Source organism: Pongo pygmaeus, chromosome 19 (assembly GCF_028885625.2).
Source record: "Pongo pygmaeus isolate AG05252 chromosome 19, NHGRI_mPonPyg2-v2.0_pri, whole genome shotgun sequence".
Classification (NCBI taxonomy): Eukaryota; Metazoa; Chordata; class Mammalia; order Primates; family Hominidae; genus Pongo; species Pongo pygmaeus.
The window spans coordinates 37844972-37859141 of NC_072392.2; the positions used below are offsets into that span (position 1 = coordinate 37844972).

Genomic DNA, 14170 nt, shown 5'->3' on the forward strand with positions numbered 1-14170 from the left:
GACTTGCTTTGGGAAAGAAATTAAAACACTTTTTGTCAGATTAGTTACATCCAGATGTAAAATAGCTAAAAGCAAGTGTTGTGGAAAGAACTGCAGTAGCGCCCCATCTTTGTGGCTCACTGAGCTTCCCATGACTCCAGGAAGGTGGTGTCTGTGGTTAGTGAGAAAGGACACCAATTGTGTGTCCCAGGGCAGCACACGGCTCCTCTCTGTTGCCCTGGGGAAAAGCTTGCTCCTTCGTAGGCCTTGTGGGATGGAATTTCAACTCAAGGAATTGTTGCAATGCAAATACACCTGGACCAGAGGTGGAGACCCACAGACGGAATGCTGATGGTAAGGACATTAAAACACAGATGAAATCTGGGGCTAGTGGGCAAGTTGTTGTGGATGGGGAGAGCCTTTCTCTGGCCTGTAAAGTAAACAGAGTATTCTTTGCTGGTGTGAATTATTCAGCACACCAGTCCTTCCAGATAACCAGCACGTTAAAAGAAATGTAGCTGAAAACTCTTGGAAAATGATACATTGTCTCTCAAAAGATCACAGTGCACACTGGAATCTTAAAGCTGTGAGAATAATTTCATAAGATTTATCAAACAACAATTATCAAACTTTTTGATCACAGAGCCCTTTTTCCAGTAACGTCTGTTTGCGTCTGCATAGCTATACTCTGTCTATCACATGGTGATGTTTTCCACTGGAGGAGAGAAGGGTGAAGCGGTGGCTGGTGAAGTGTGTAAATAATCAGCGCAAGGCAAGATGGGGAAAGGGGCTAATTTGGAGAGCTGGATGGGGACTCTGAGGACAGCTGACTTAGCATCCTAAATTCCAGACTGAGGCGAGTAGATTTTACCAGAGAGGTCCCTTGCTGCATGGGAGCCAGTGAACAGCGCTCTGTCCTGAGGTGAAGATTTGGTGGCTGTGCCGAGTCTCCTGGAGAACAGGGAAGCGAGTTGTGGAAAGGTCATTCTCGTGATGCTGGGAGGTTCCTTGCTTGCCAAGGGAGGGGCGAGCCTGGAGAGTTATTGACCATGTGGGAGGCAGGGGTTCTAAAACACAGGTGGGTGTTCTCTGTGCCAATGCCATAAGAGGGGAGCAGTGAAGTCCAGTGGACAGTGTGGAGGAGCCCCAGCTCCTGTGAGGAGCATGCTGTGGAGGGCGGCTCTGTGCTTAGTCCCGCTGTGGGTGCCCCGCTGTTGTCCCCAAGCTGGCTCCCAGCTGAGCCTGTGACCTGCCTGCGGGGCAGACTTTATCCTTCCCATGTCACAACCAGGGAACTGAAAGCTGGGCTCCTGCAGCACGTCACTCACAGGTGGTGAAGGACCTACGTTGATTTTATGTAGAAAACATATAGACAGAAAATCAGTTGAGTGTTCACCATCCTTTAGGGGTTACATGAAACTTTACAGAGAATCTGTGGAATTACATGTGTGAACGTGTGTGTATAGATCCATATGTTGTAGAGGACTTGCCGTTATCACTGGGTGAAATAGACAGAATTCAGTCTTAAAGACTCAGCCACCTCAGCGTCTCCTGAAGATGCAGAGGGAGATACTTCTTTACTTAGAGGCCCTCTCAGCCCATTCATGCTGCCTTAACAGATGACCATAACCTGGGTGTCTTAAACAACAAACGTGTATTTCTCCTACTTTGAGAGGCTGGGAAGTCCAAGATCAGGCAGCCAGCCTGGCGGATTCTGGTGAGAGCTGTCATCTGGTTGCCAACTCCTGCCTTCTTGTGTCTCCACGTGGTGGTGAGGAGAGGAAGCTCCTTGGGGCCTCCTTTCTGAGGGCATCAATCCCACTTATAGGGGCTCCACCCTTATGCTCTGAGCACTGCCAAAGGTCCTGCCTCCTAATACCATCACACTGGGGATTAGGTTTTGATGTATGAATCTTAGGGGACACAGATATTCAGTCCACAGCAGATACTCAATGCGTGTTTCTTGAATGAATGATTAGAGAAGCAATTTGAACTTTAAATATCTAAGGCCCTGAAATTACAAATCACAATTCTCATTGGTGTATTTTTCAGGCAGCATCTTCTGAGCCAGTGGTGTGAGCAGGCGGGAGACTGCTGTGGACTGTGTGGTTGGAGGTGGTGGAGCCATGCAGGTGATGGTCTGGGCATCCACTTGGGACTCTGTGTCACCAAGAGTTGGGTCTAGGGGCGAGTAGAGAAGGTCTGGCATTGCCATGCAAAGGGTGGAGCCAGTCGGGAGTGGGTGCATAGGAGTTCTGGAAAGAAACTGAGAAAGACAGGGCAGAGTGGGAAGGACACCCTGGAGAGAGTGGTTCCCAGACAGGAGGGTGAGGAGTCGGATAGGGCGCCAAGGCAGCCAGGTACACTTTGCAGCCAGATTCACAGCTTTGTCATCACTGCTTCCAGGCTTCATAAAGCAGCAGAGACCCCCTTTATGGGCAGAGTCACGCCCAGACTCCTCAGGGATATAGTGGGTGAGAGTGCAGCCTCCTCCCAGCGCCTGGTTCATCCCTTGCAGCCTCGATGATATCTGAAGCCCATGAGCACCCCCAGGGAGATGGAGGGACAGGGGAGGACTCAGAGCGAGCTCAGGACTGGTATCCGGATGCTTAGCCCAGAACCCACCACACGGAATCTGAGTCGTCTCCCAAAACTGGATCTCAGCAACCTTCCCTTGAACCACTGCCTGAGCATTCTTGAGAATTCCAGCTCCTGAGTTACAGACAAGCACGGAGCCTTTCCTCAAATCTGCATCCCCTCCTCCTGAATCCCCTCCATCCCCATGTGCTGTCTGGCGTGTCTGGGGTACCTGATTCAATGGAGTGAGTTTTATGCTTTTCTTTCTTTCTTTTACATACATTTAAGATTGTATCAATACTTTTTGAAGATGTAAATTATCAAAAAGAAGGAATAATTACCCCCATCTTACCGTCTAAAGATGAAGCACTCGTCACTGGTGTATTTTCGGCATGATTTCTAAATATCATGTGATTTGTCATAATAGGATCAGCCTGTGCATTGTTTTATAGCCTGAATTTTTCACTTAACCCACCTCCTTGAGCATCTTTGCACATCTTTAAACTTTTCTTCCCATGTCCTTCTCACTGAGCACACTGGATTCCCTTAGAGGGGCTTCCAAAGTGCGTTTGATGTTATTGCTGCACTCCTGCAGGGTTTCCAAGTTCTGCCTGGGAGACACGAGGCTGCCATCACCACCTCTGCCATCAAAGCTCTGCAGAATCCCCAGGCTTGGGTCCTTTTGAGAAGGTGTTCCTCAGAAAGAGTAGTCACCTGTGGATAGAAAACTCATCCTTGCTGAATTTCCCTCCTCTCTTCCACTCTGCAGCCCTCCTCAGCCTCTCTTTGGCGTGGCGGCCGGTATGCTTCATTGGTGAGCTGTTACTCCAGGCAGCCTTCGCTCTTGCCTGTGGTCAGCAGTGCCTGGCTCGGGTCCCTGGACTGGATGCCACCTGGCGGGTGAAAGGCGGAGTCTCAGCCGCATTCCCACCAGGGCTTTAGTCTTCAGAGCTGTCCAATGCTTTGAGGAGTTAAGGAAGGTTTGGCAGCCTCTGAAACATTCTCTTTTAGCTGGGAAAATGATGTATTGCGGCACTCTCTTTTCCACCCCTGCCCTTGCATTTTCTATCCCCACCCCTGCCTGGTTAAAAACCCCAAAAGTGTTGACTTAAGCCGCATTTATCTCTAGCAGTGGTTGCCGTCCTGGAATGGAGCCCTCTGCAGCTGCCTTCAATCTGGGCCTGTGTTAGGGGAGTGCCTGCTTTGATGTGTGAGCGTAACATTCTGCTTCTATACTCAGAAAAGAGCCGGCCTTGAATCCGTTCCAGTGTGGGCAAGTGATTACAAACGCCCCGTCTTCAGCACAGAGAGGAGCACATGGCCCTGGTCTCCCCGTGGGTCTGTGGTCCTGGCAGATGATGGCTGTGGGGGATGGCAGTCGTGTCAGTGTTCCCTGGGGTGGTTGCTGTCCCTGAGGAGAAGGAAAAATGTCTCACCGCACACAGTGTGGCAGCCTGCCGGAAGCCTCACTATGGTATTTTAATCCTCGAGAGAACTTGTGAGCCCATTTTAGAGATAAAGAGAGCAGATCCAAAGAGAAATCAGAAGCTAGGCCAGGGACCCTGGTAGCCTTCTGGAGTTGTACACTGTCGGCGATGGCAGCTGTGACTCAGAGTGTGTCTTGTGCTGGAGACCGTGCAGGACAGGGCTCATACCCTTGACTTTCCTCTTTGAGACTTTGAGACTCAGTGAGACTGGGCTGAGTCTCACTGGGTGCCCCACCTCCTTGTCACACAAGAGGGCTGTGGGTGGGGGAATTTCTTACCCTAGTAGGATGTACCAGCTTTTTCAGTATCAGACTTGCTGTGATGGTCTAAGGGAATGCCCACAGCAACATATGTGTCCCTGGATTTGTAATGTCACCACCAAGAACGCAGCGTGTAGACAGATCCCACTGCTCCCCCCTCTCCATGGCTGAGAGTGATGAAAGATGGCCTCACTTCCTTTTTCTCCCCACCATTGGGCCTCAGCCCCTCCAGACAGGATTCTCCCCACAGTACCCTTCAGGGAGGCTCTGCAAAGCCCTGGACCCCCATGTTGCTGAGCCCCATGGAGAACATCTCATTTTCCTCGCTGGACGTCTCTGGAGCATCCGTGTCAGTGGCCACACTCCCCATCGGGATGCTTTCTACTTGCTCTCATAAGCCACATTCTCTTTGACTTTCCCAGTCTGTAAAGTGGACTGTTGTAATTGGATGACTCTAAAGATACCTCCCTCCAACTCTGAGATTTTTGTTATCATACACACCATTTGTCATATTCACACATCTCGTATTTTCTCGGGAATTGCCATGGCTCTGATGTTGGGGTGGGCGCAGGAAGAAACACAGCAGACCCTCTAATTGGGAAGACACAGATATACATTAGTTGTTGCCACAGGGTGCACCGTGTACCATAATTGGGGTATACCAGGAATTAGGAAAGAATTGAAGAGAAACAACCACTTTGCCTGTACAATCCAAGGAGATTCACGAAGAGGACGGCCCTTGCAGGTAGGGAATGCAGACAGGGTATGCCTAGCCCTGGGCATGGGGCATAAGTGAGCAGCACATATTCATGGGGTGGAAGTGTGTTCCGCCTGGCTGGTGTGTGCAGGAGGAAGTAAGAGGTGCTGTGTGTGATGGATCATGAGATCGGGGAACGTCAGCTTCCTTTCCTGAGCCTGGCTCCTTTGCCGGGTGACAGTGAGGATCCCAGGAGCCACATGACTGGAGGATACAGAAAGATAACAAAGGGGCTGGAGGACTCCCTGGGGGAGGCAGAGTCTGGAGAGGAAGGAGAGTAGAGAATGGGCTTCTGGACTCCCCAGCTAAGAACTGACGGAGGCCTGGACTTGGGTGTGGCTCTGGCGATGGAGAGTAGGGGCCTTTAGATATTTAGGAGGTAGATGAGTAAGACTCTATGACAGATTTAGAGGAAGGGTTGAGCAGCAGGGAAGCTTCAAGAATGGCTGAGGGTTGGAGATGAAGGCCTGCTCTGTCACTCTTGTCCTTGGTTTCTTGCCTTGACCTAGGACTTTTTGAGTGCAGCTCAAACTCTTACCAATCCAAGAGTATGCAGGACGAGGGCTGTGGCATTGCCAGGCCTGGGCTCTGCCACTTTAAGTGGATACCTTGATGAACATTCCCAGAGTCCAGGCTTTGGGGCTCCCATGGGGCTGCTAAAGCAGGCAGACAGAGGAGATTCACATTTGTCTGCAGCCTTCGCAATAAGACACAGTCCTGAAGTGGCCATACCGTGTTCTCAGAATACTGTTCCGAGCTCCAGGAATGGGCTACGATGAGGACATGTTGGGTCAGGAAGCGCTGGCTGCAGTGTGCAGAGCTGGCTGGGAAGTGCCGGATCAAGCTGAGACCATTCAAGTGTTGCCACTTTGAAAATGGATTTGAAAACTTTCCTCCCCAGACGTTGTTGGGTTTTAAGATTTGGAAATTGAAGTAAACTTTGACAATTTTAGTGGAGGAGGGGGCCGATGGCACCTGACAGATCCTTCAGTCCTGGCTCTGCTCTTTGCTGAGTGCTTGGGTATACACAGTGCCTTGTGTCTGCAGCCTGGTCCTTGTTGGCAAGATGCGGTGCTGCCCCCCAGCATCCAGAGCTGCTCCAGGGCACTTTGCATGGTGTTCAGCCACCCTGTGACATTTGACTCTGCACCAGGCAGAAGAATATTTCTTTGGGTCTTGCCCCCAAACCAGGCTTTTCTAGGCATTGCTTGCTTGGATAGCTCTAGTGAAAAGCAGCTGTCATCAGGCAACTGAAGTTGTATGAGACAGAAACGGGCCAGATGGGCGTGTAGTCCTGTTCTGAGCCTGAGATTTCCTCCCTCTGCATCTCTTGATTGTGAATTGAGGCTGCAAGCTTCCAACCCACAAACACCAAAGGACCCCCTTGCAGGTGTGATCGCAGACCAAACAGCAAATCTTCCTGAATCTCACCTGAGAGAGTGGCCTGGGGGTGCCGGCTTCCTCCTGTCTCAAGTGTGAGAGGCCTACCCTCTGTTAAAACCAGGATCAAGTCGTGTGGGTGTTACTTTCAAAAAATTGATACACTCCATCAGAAGAGTGAGGGTGGCATTGGGGGCAGTCAAAAGAGTTGTTCGAGTCCCTGAGCCGCCATCTCATTAAGTGTTCTTACTTTTCGGATCCGACAGTAATCAAAGGAATTGGCTCAAGTTCTATGTTGTCCTGTACAAGTTTGCAGAAATCAGTCCACGAGAGTGGCCTTAATAGTTAAGTAGCATCACCCCCTGGGACAGTGAAAGAGGTGCTGAGAGTTGGCTGGATTTGTCCTGGGTCCTCAGGGGCCCCCCAACCCCCAGTCGGCACACAAACCTTGGGCCTCCTCTGCTTCCTGGGAGGAAGGGTACCCCCGATATCCCACTGGATGGGGTGCCCTGTGCATGCATACAGGGGTCTACAAGGTGAATGGCTTGTTTGTATTTCTGCAGTTACTGTGTCTTCTCCTTCTTCTTCTTCTCCTTCTTCTTCCTCTCCTTCTCCTTCTCCTTCTCCTTCTCCTCCTCCTCCTCCTCCTTCTCCTCCTCCTTCTCCTTCTTTCTTTCTTCTTTCTTCTTTCTTCTTTCCTCTTCCTCCTCTTCCTCCTCTTCTTCTTCCTCTTCTTCCTTTGCTGCTGCTGCTGCTTCTGCTGCTGCTGCTGCTGCTGCTGCTGTTGCTGCTTCTGCTGCTGCTTCTGCTGCTGTTTCTTCTGCTTCTTCTGCTTCTGCTTCTGCTTCTGCTTCTTCTGCTTCTTCTTCTTCTCTTCTCCTCCCTCTCTCTCCCCTTCTTCTTCTTCTTTTTCTTTTTTTTCTTTCTTTGAGAGAGAATCTCACTCTGTCATCCAGGCTGGAGTGCAGCGGCCCAATCTTGGCTCACTGCAACCTCCACCTCCTGGATTCAAGCAGTTGTCCCTGCCTCAGCCTCCCAAGTAGCTGGGACCACAGGTGCCTGCCACCATGCCCAGCTAATTTTTGTATTCTCAGTAGAGATGGGGTTTTCACTATGTTGGCCAGGCTAGTCTTGATCTCCTCACCTCAGGTGACCTGCCCACCTGGCCCTCCCAAAGTGCTGGGATTACAGGTGTGAGCTACCGCGCCTCGCCTACTATGTCTTCTTAGAGTCCAGAGGAGCTGTGCTTCTTAATTTCTTTTCACTTTCCTCTGCTATTTGTGGTCAGTATCTCCATTGCTCTTTGGTGACCCTGCCCACTTAACCAACATGCATGCAATGATTCATGCCCCTGTCCTGCATTCCTTCCCCAAAGCTGCAGATCTTTGGACTCTAATTCCCACCTATGGGGACTACAACCTTGACTGTTCTTCTGTTGGTGGATTCCCTGAGACGTGAACCTGGAAGAGGGCTCCATCCCCACAGTCTTCCTGGGACCCTGAGCCACAAAGCTTCCCACACCCAGCGTGAGCAGCAGTGTGTGTGTGTGTTTGTGTGTGTGTGTGTAGACCCTGGTGTAATGAGGGTTTGGTCCTTATTCTTCTTACAAGGCCCTTGCTGCCACCTCTTTCCAAGTCACATCTCAGTCAAGCCCCTCTTCCCAGATGTGCTCTTCTGCCCATCTCCTGGTAGGAGTAGGGGGCCAGAATGGCACTCGATCAAACCTGCTGAGTTTCCATCTGTGTCTTCCTTGGGTAAAACCTTTCTCTCCATTGCCTGGAAGAGTCAGGGCTGCAACTTCATTTTGCCTCTCTGTAAGAGCCTGCAATTGCACTTGTGCCAAGTCGGGGAAAGAGAGCACCTGCTGACTTTAAGTATTTGATAAACAGAACCAAAATGTGAGAGAGAATGAGGCTGGGACTGAAGAAAAGCAGAGTCTCTTCCTCACATGCACACGCTTCTGTGTGCCCGGCCCACAGGGTCATCCTCACCATCTTCCTCAGCCCTTGGCTGGAAGAGTAGAACTTGTGCGTGTTCTCGCTCTTCTCTTTCAGGCTTAAAGGAATGTCTGGCGAGGCCTTTTAGATTATGCATGCAAGACTGTCTCATCTACTCCTTTCTTTGGAAAGTTCTGCAAGACAGAGCTGCCAGTGCTTCCTAGGGGAGGGAAAGGTTGTGGATGACTTAGGGGAAAAGGGAAGTGTTCATACAAAAGAGGCAGCTGGGACAATCTCTTTGACTTGGGTTTTTTGTCCTTGTGGGGCCAGGGACCCTTACATGGAGGTGCACCCTCACGGCCTGCATCTCTGACCCCATTCGGCCATCTGGGCTAAGAGACCACCATCCACATGCACGCTCCCTTTAAGCAAATGATTCTCCTGCCTTTTACGGTGATGTTCTTGGTGCTGGCATTGACCTTAGGAGTAACAATATTCTTGGGCTCAACAGCTTTCAAACTCTATGCCTGTGGCTCCAGGATTCCAAGTTGGTTATTAAGGAGCAGCCCCAGCCTCTCTCCATCCACTCCTGTCAGAACCCTCCGCAGCCCCAGCCCCACCTTGATCTTTTTCTGTTTTTATATTGGGTTTCTGCATAAAGATTTGTTTGAAGATCAAGTTCTGCTATTGAAAGTTGGGAACTCTGGCCTTGTACTGTTGATTCTGGGACTTTAGATAGTTAAAGTTGTGTTTAAGTGTTGACAAACAAGCTACTTGATGTTAAACACGCATTCAGTTGCATGTAAATTGTCACTTAATCTCTCTGGAAGTCCAAGGACAGAGGGGATGCAGTTGTTGTATTCCATTACTATTATCTAAGATGCCATGGAGGGCAGGGCATGTGAGGTAGAAGGCATAGGTGTCAGAGACTAGTGGGTGTGTTCCTTACTTAAATTTTTTAACATAGCACAGACTGCAGAGGATATTTTATGTAAAACATCCAGCTATTTCTTGAAAAACAGGGTTGACATAATGGCAGCTTGTGCTGTTATGTAAGAAAAGCGAGCTTTAATGGATCTTCAGACTTGCTCAGTTTATCTTGCTGATAGGAGCAATTCTGACCTACTTTGGGGATGAAAGCTGGTTTCCACAGCACTCCTTTCCCCCTGCAGACGCTGTGCTGGGTGGGGACGCATGCCAGGCTGAGCAAAGCTGAGACTGCCTCAGCTTGTTGCCTCAGCACAGCCATATACCTAGAGCTTGGCTGTCTGTCGGGGAGACCTGGCATGGAGGTCCATGGATCAGGGTAAGAGACAGGGTAACCTCTTTGCTATGTGAGCCAGGAGTGTGATTAGAGCATGTCACAGAGAGGGAGCCAAGGTCAAGGCCTGTCAAGGGTGGACACCCAGTGACAGTTTCTCTGGCTGGAACTGGGAGCCCAGATTTAAATCCCTAGGGCCTGAGAGACTGACGCAAAGTGCAGGGAAAGCCATTGACCCCAGGAGCTGGGAAAACAGGTTTCTGTGGACAGGAGGAGGGCATCCCCAGCAAATGTCCTGTGTGTGCTCTGCCTGCACCTACCTGTTGTGGATGTGGGGGGACACCCTCCAGTTGATAGGGCCTAGGCTGAGAGTACAACTGTGTCCAGGAAGTTTTCTTCCACATAGCAAGAGCCAGAGATGTGTTTAGTGTTTCTTTATAAGTGCATAGTGGTGATTTCTTAACGAGGAAAATATACCCTTTGACATTGTGTTCTTTCAGACTTCACCATGGAAAGTTGAATTAATTTACGATTCATGATGGTGACAGTCTATGGAAAATTATACTATGAAAATTCAATAGTATTTGTTTTTGTCAGTGTGAATGTGAGCTAATTTGTGACCTGGGATATATTCTCACTGAAATTAGGCCAAATGGTTAGAGCAATAGCAAGATTTGGTGTTGATTGATTGAGGGAATTCTGCCAAGATCTCAACAGCTGTCCTTTGGTGGCAGCAGTAGCCGTACATTGCCCCTGAACTCATAGCAGTGAGTCTGGGATGCTGCTGGGACCCTGACTAGGATGAGGCAGAAGGAAAAGCAGCGGGGGAGCCACTGAGTGATGGGCACTATCGGTGCTTTCCCAAGGGTGGGCAGAGGCTGCGAGGAAACCATCTTTCTCGTAGTATTGGGAGTTCATTCTTTATTCCTGTACACGTAAGATATTGCTCTCTTGTTAATCATAAGTCGGAGGATTCCAATAGGTCACCTGGGAAGTGAAGACAGAGTGTCACCTTCTGGGAAGCTCATGAAAGAAAACCAGAGGCCACGTGTGCTTGTCAGGCAGGCTCTGTAGGATCCAGGATGCAGTCTCCATCTCCTCCCTGCCTCTCTGAACATCGGCAGTGCTGGATACTGCAGATACAGAGCTGAATTGGATGGCACAGCTCCGTGCAGAAGCCAGGATAGGGCTGGAATGGCTAATGGTTGTTGTTGTCAGAGCTCACCCTTGCTGAGTGCTGCTTATGAGCTGCACAACCTTCTGAGCATGCAGCCTGCATTAACATATCAAATCTTTACCACACTGAGGGGTCAGAGGGCTAGTTGGTGAAGCCAGGAGTGGGGGCTTGGTCGCCGGCTGTGAATCTCCTTCTGCTGATGTGCCGAGCTCATTTCAGTCAGGGACTGGATTGACAGAGGCAGGAGGCTGAGAGCACCATGAGTGTGTCCAAGGCAGGGTGCCTGGTGCAGAAGCCAGGATGCAGAGAAGGGTAGAGAGCAGACTGGGAATGAGTTCACTGGCTGTGGCATCACTTGACCTGTGCAAGGCAGGCGAGGTTGTCTGCTGGGAATGGACAACAGTCTGGGGAGTGGAGGTGTTGAGAGCTGGGACAGCTTGGAGGAGCTTTCCCTGGCAACAGGTGATTGTTGGGTGAGCAGTGTGGTGTGCTCAGTGATGTGTGGACACCACACTGGTATGGCCTCTGTGATTTCAGAGGCATGCACATCAGCAGGGGCATAGACATGGGCCACAGGTGAGGGAGACAGCAGGCCTTGTGGGTCTAGATGGGCTAGGAGAGGAAGCACCATGGATCTGTGTTGCCCTCAATGTCTTAAATTTGGTGCTGGAGTTAAACATACATTGGCTCTGACTCCACTGTGCTGAGGGAAGGGCTGGATACATGCAGAGAAGAGCAGGAGCCAGGGAGCTGTAGCAGCTGCTAGAGAAAGGAGAGGCCTGGCCACCACTCCTGAAGAGCTCAAGGCTTTCAACGTTTGGTGGAAGTTGAGGGTATGTCATGAGAAATTCTAAAGTCAAACCAAAGAAAGTTATCTAAAGTCCAAAGAGTCAAGGCCAGGGCCCCAATAAAATGTTGATGGTTTCCCAGGAGAAGCCACAGAAATGCCTGTGATGAGAGTGTTTGAACCTGGACCAAGGGAGGCATGGACGTTTGGGGGATGGGCTGGGAAGTGAGGGGCAATGGTAGCCCACAGGGCTGGAGAACGCTGTAGCCAGGGGTACCAGTTTCCAGAGAGAAATGAGTTTTGGGTGAAAGTGTTCTGAAGTGGAGTGCAGGAGGCACAGGCTGCCCCTTCCCGGCCTCTGGGCACACAGCTGCCCCTCCAGAGATCCCCTGGGACAGGCCTGTCTGCCTAGGTGGGTGGGGAGGGGCCTGACATTGGAGCAGGATCACACAGGCTCAGTGTGGTGGACAGGTAGGGATGTCAGCTCGGGAGGACGAGTCCTTGGAAAGAAAGTTGGGAGAGGAGCAAACGGTAGAGACAGTGAGGAGAGAATGGGTGGTCAAGGGCTGGAGGGACCTGCATTTGTTGAAAGTTGGTGGTGTCATGTTTTCAAATCAGAAATTTCTACCAGAAGCTATGTGAATTTAGATGTCACTTTCATGTGTCTCTCCTCATGAGGAGGAACTTCACGGGAGGCCCTGCGTGTCACTTTCTGACCTGCAGTCCAGGTAATGGCCTCCTCAGAAGCCACACACTGATCTGTCTAGGTGGGCAGCTTTCTTTCGGCCTGGAACCCTGCACTAGAGGGTGCAGTGTGTGATCACAGCATCGGTTTCATTCCAGTGACCAGCGCACAGAAGAGTGTCTTCTGTCTCCTTGAATGTTGTGTGCTCCAGGCTCTGTTGCAGAAATCCCCTGTCTACCTGGGGTCAGAGCCTGCCTCTGTCCCCAGACGCTTTGTATAAAACCTGAGTGCATGTGCGAGCCTCGGGCTGGTTGCCGTTGCTTTCTAAATATGCTCTTTTTACCATGTGGTTTCTAGCCTGAGAATGTTCTTACTTTTATTTATTGAGATCAGATTCATAGCACGTAAATTTACCATTCTAATCATTTTAAAGTATACGATGCATTGATTTTTAGTATGTTCACAAGGTTGTGGAACTGTCGCCATTATCTAATTCCGGAACATCTTCATCACCCCAAAAGAAGCCCTGTACTCATTAGCAGTCACTCCCAGTTCCTCCTTTCCTCAGCCCCTGGCAACCGCGAAGCTACTTTCCTTCTCTCTGTTTCCCATTCCAGACGTCTCACTCAGTGGAGTCGTGCAATGAGTGGCCTTCTGTGATTCGCTTCTTTCACTCAGCCTGTGTTCCAGCTTCATCCTTGTTATGCTCCATCCTTTCATGGCTGTGGTGTGCCGCTGTGTGGACACACCATGCTCTGCCTATTCATTTGTCAGCTGGTGTGCATTTGGGCTCTTAACACTTTTTGTCTAGTATGAATAACGCTGCCTGTGAACATTCTTGTCTGTGTTTTGGCCCTAGGATATTCTTATACCTCTAATCTTTCCCACTACTTTTTGAAATTTCCATGTGTTTTCTCATCCTTCTAATTGGTTTCCCATTCTGGAATTTTCTTCTGCCTTTAGGGAGTCCCAAACAGGAGTGGCACTAAACATACTGCCAACCTTCTGTCCCACTTGCTATTTTCAGAGATATTCGGGAAACTCAACAAGTCTTTTCTTCATTAGCTACACAGTGGTCCCTTGAATAATAATTGAACTGTGTGAGTCCACTTATATGCAGATTTTTTTCAGCCAACACACAGATGGAAAATACGGTGTATTTAGGATGAGAATTCTGTGTATATGGAGAGCCTACTTTTCCTATACTCAGGTTCCTCGAGGTCGACTGCAGGATTTGAGTATGTACAGATTTGGTATACTCACGGGGGGTGGTGGGGGACTGGGGGGTGCTGGTGTCTTGGAACCAATCCCCCGCATATACTAAGGGTTGATTGGCCAGCCTTCTGCACAAAATTACAACCCTTCAGGGTGAAAAGGCTTGGGGCCTTTCAAAACACTCTGAGCCACAGAACTGCCTTCTGGCCAAACATCAGCAAAGCTTCAAAAGACCGCATTGTTTCAAGAAAAGTTAATACTAACAGCCTGAACAGGCTCCATGTAATCAAGACCCATTAGCAGGGAACGTGTAGAAAATGAGAGCGTTCTGAGCCTGCCTGCTCAGTGGCCGCCAGCTACATAAACAAGATCTGAAGACCAGTGGGTGCCTGTTGCCATATATTCACAAAGGCTTATGGCAGCCCGTTTACAAAGCTGTCATCCACATGAAGAAAATTTGCCCTCAGCCACCGAAAAACAAAACAACAAAAACCCCAGCCCCACCAAAATCAAGCCCAACCCAGAACAACATGAAAGGAGACACTCCTTTTGAACATACAACTAATCCTGCCACCTCTTTCCATTAGAAATGGATAAAGGTACCTTGGCCGTTGCTTTTCTTGCACAATTTTGTGATGCAATGGTCTGATTTTAAGATTTGTATCCTG

General features: G+C 49.8%; 1 protein-coding gene across 7 annotated transcripts in view; it reads left to right on the top strand.

The window, feature by feature from the left end:
* Positions 1-14170, top strand: part of LOC129016775 (tensin-3-like) — a 310903-nt gene that overhangs the window by 129774 nt on the left and 166959 nt on the right. The window contains exons 15-16 of one of the 7 annotated variants that reach the window (XR_010124801.1): positions 244-333; positions 2032-2111. The exons of 3 other annotated variants lie outside the window; for them this stretch is intronic. Coding sequence is in view for 2 of the 4 variants with exons in the window: in XM_063657180.1 (XP_063513250.1) it covers positions 244-333; positions 2032-2045 (104 nt within the window). In the remaining 2 variants the exon portion in view is untranslated. Of the gene's footprint in view, positions 1-243; positions 334-2031; positions 2352-2497; positions 3005-14170 lie in introns of those variants that run through there. 3 more of the 7 variants (XR_010124802.1, XM_063657180.1, XM_063657182.1) reach the window with 3 other exon arrangements.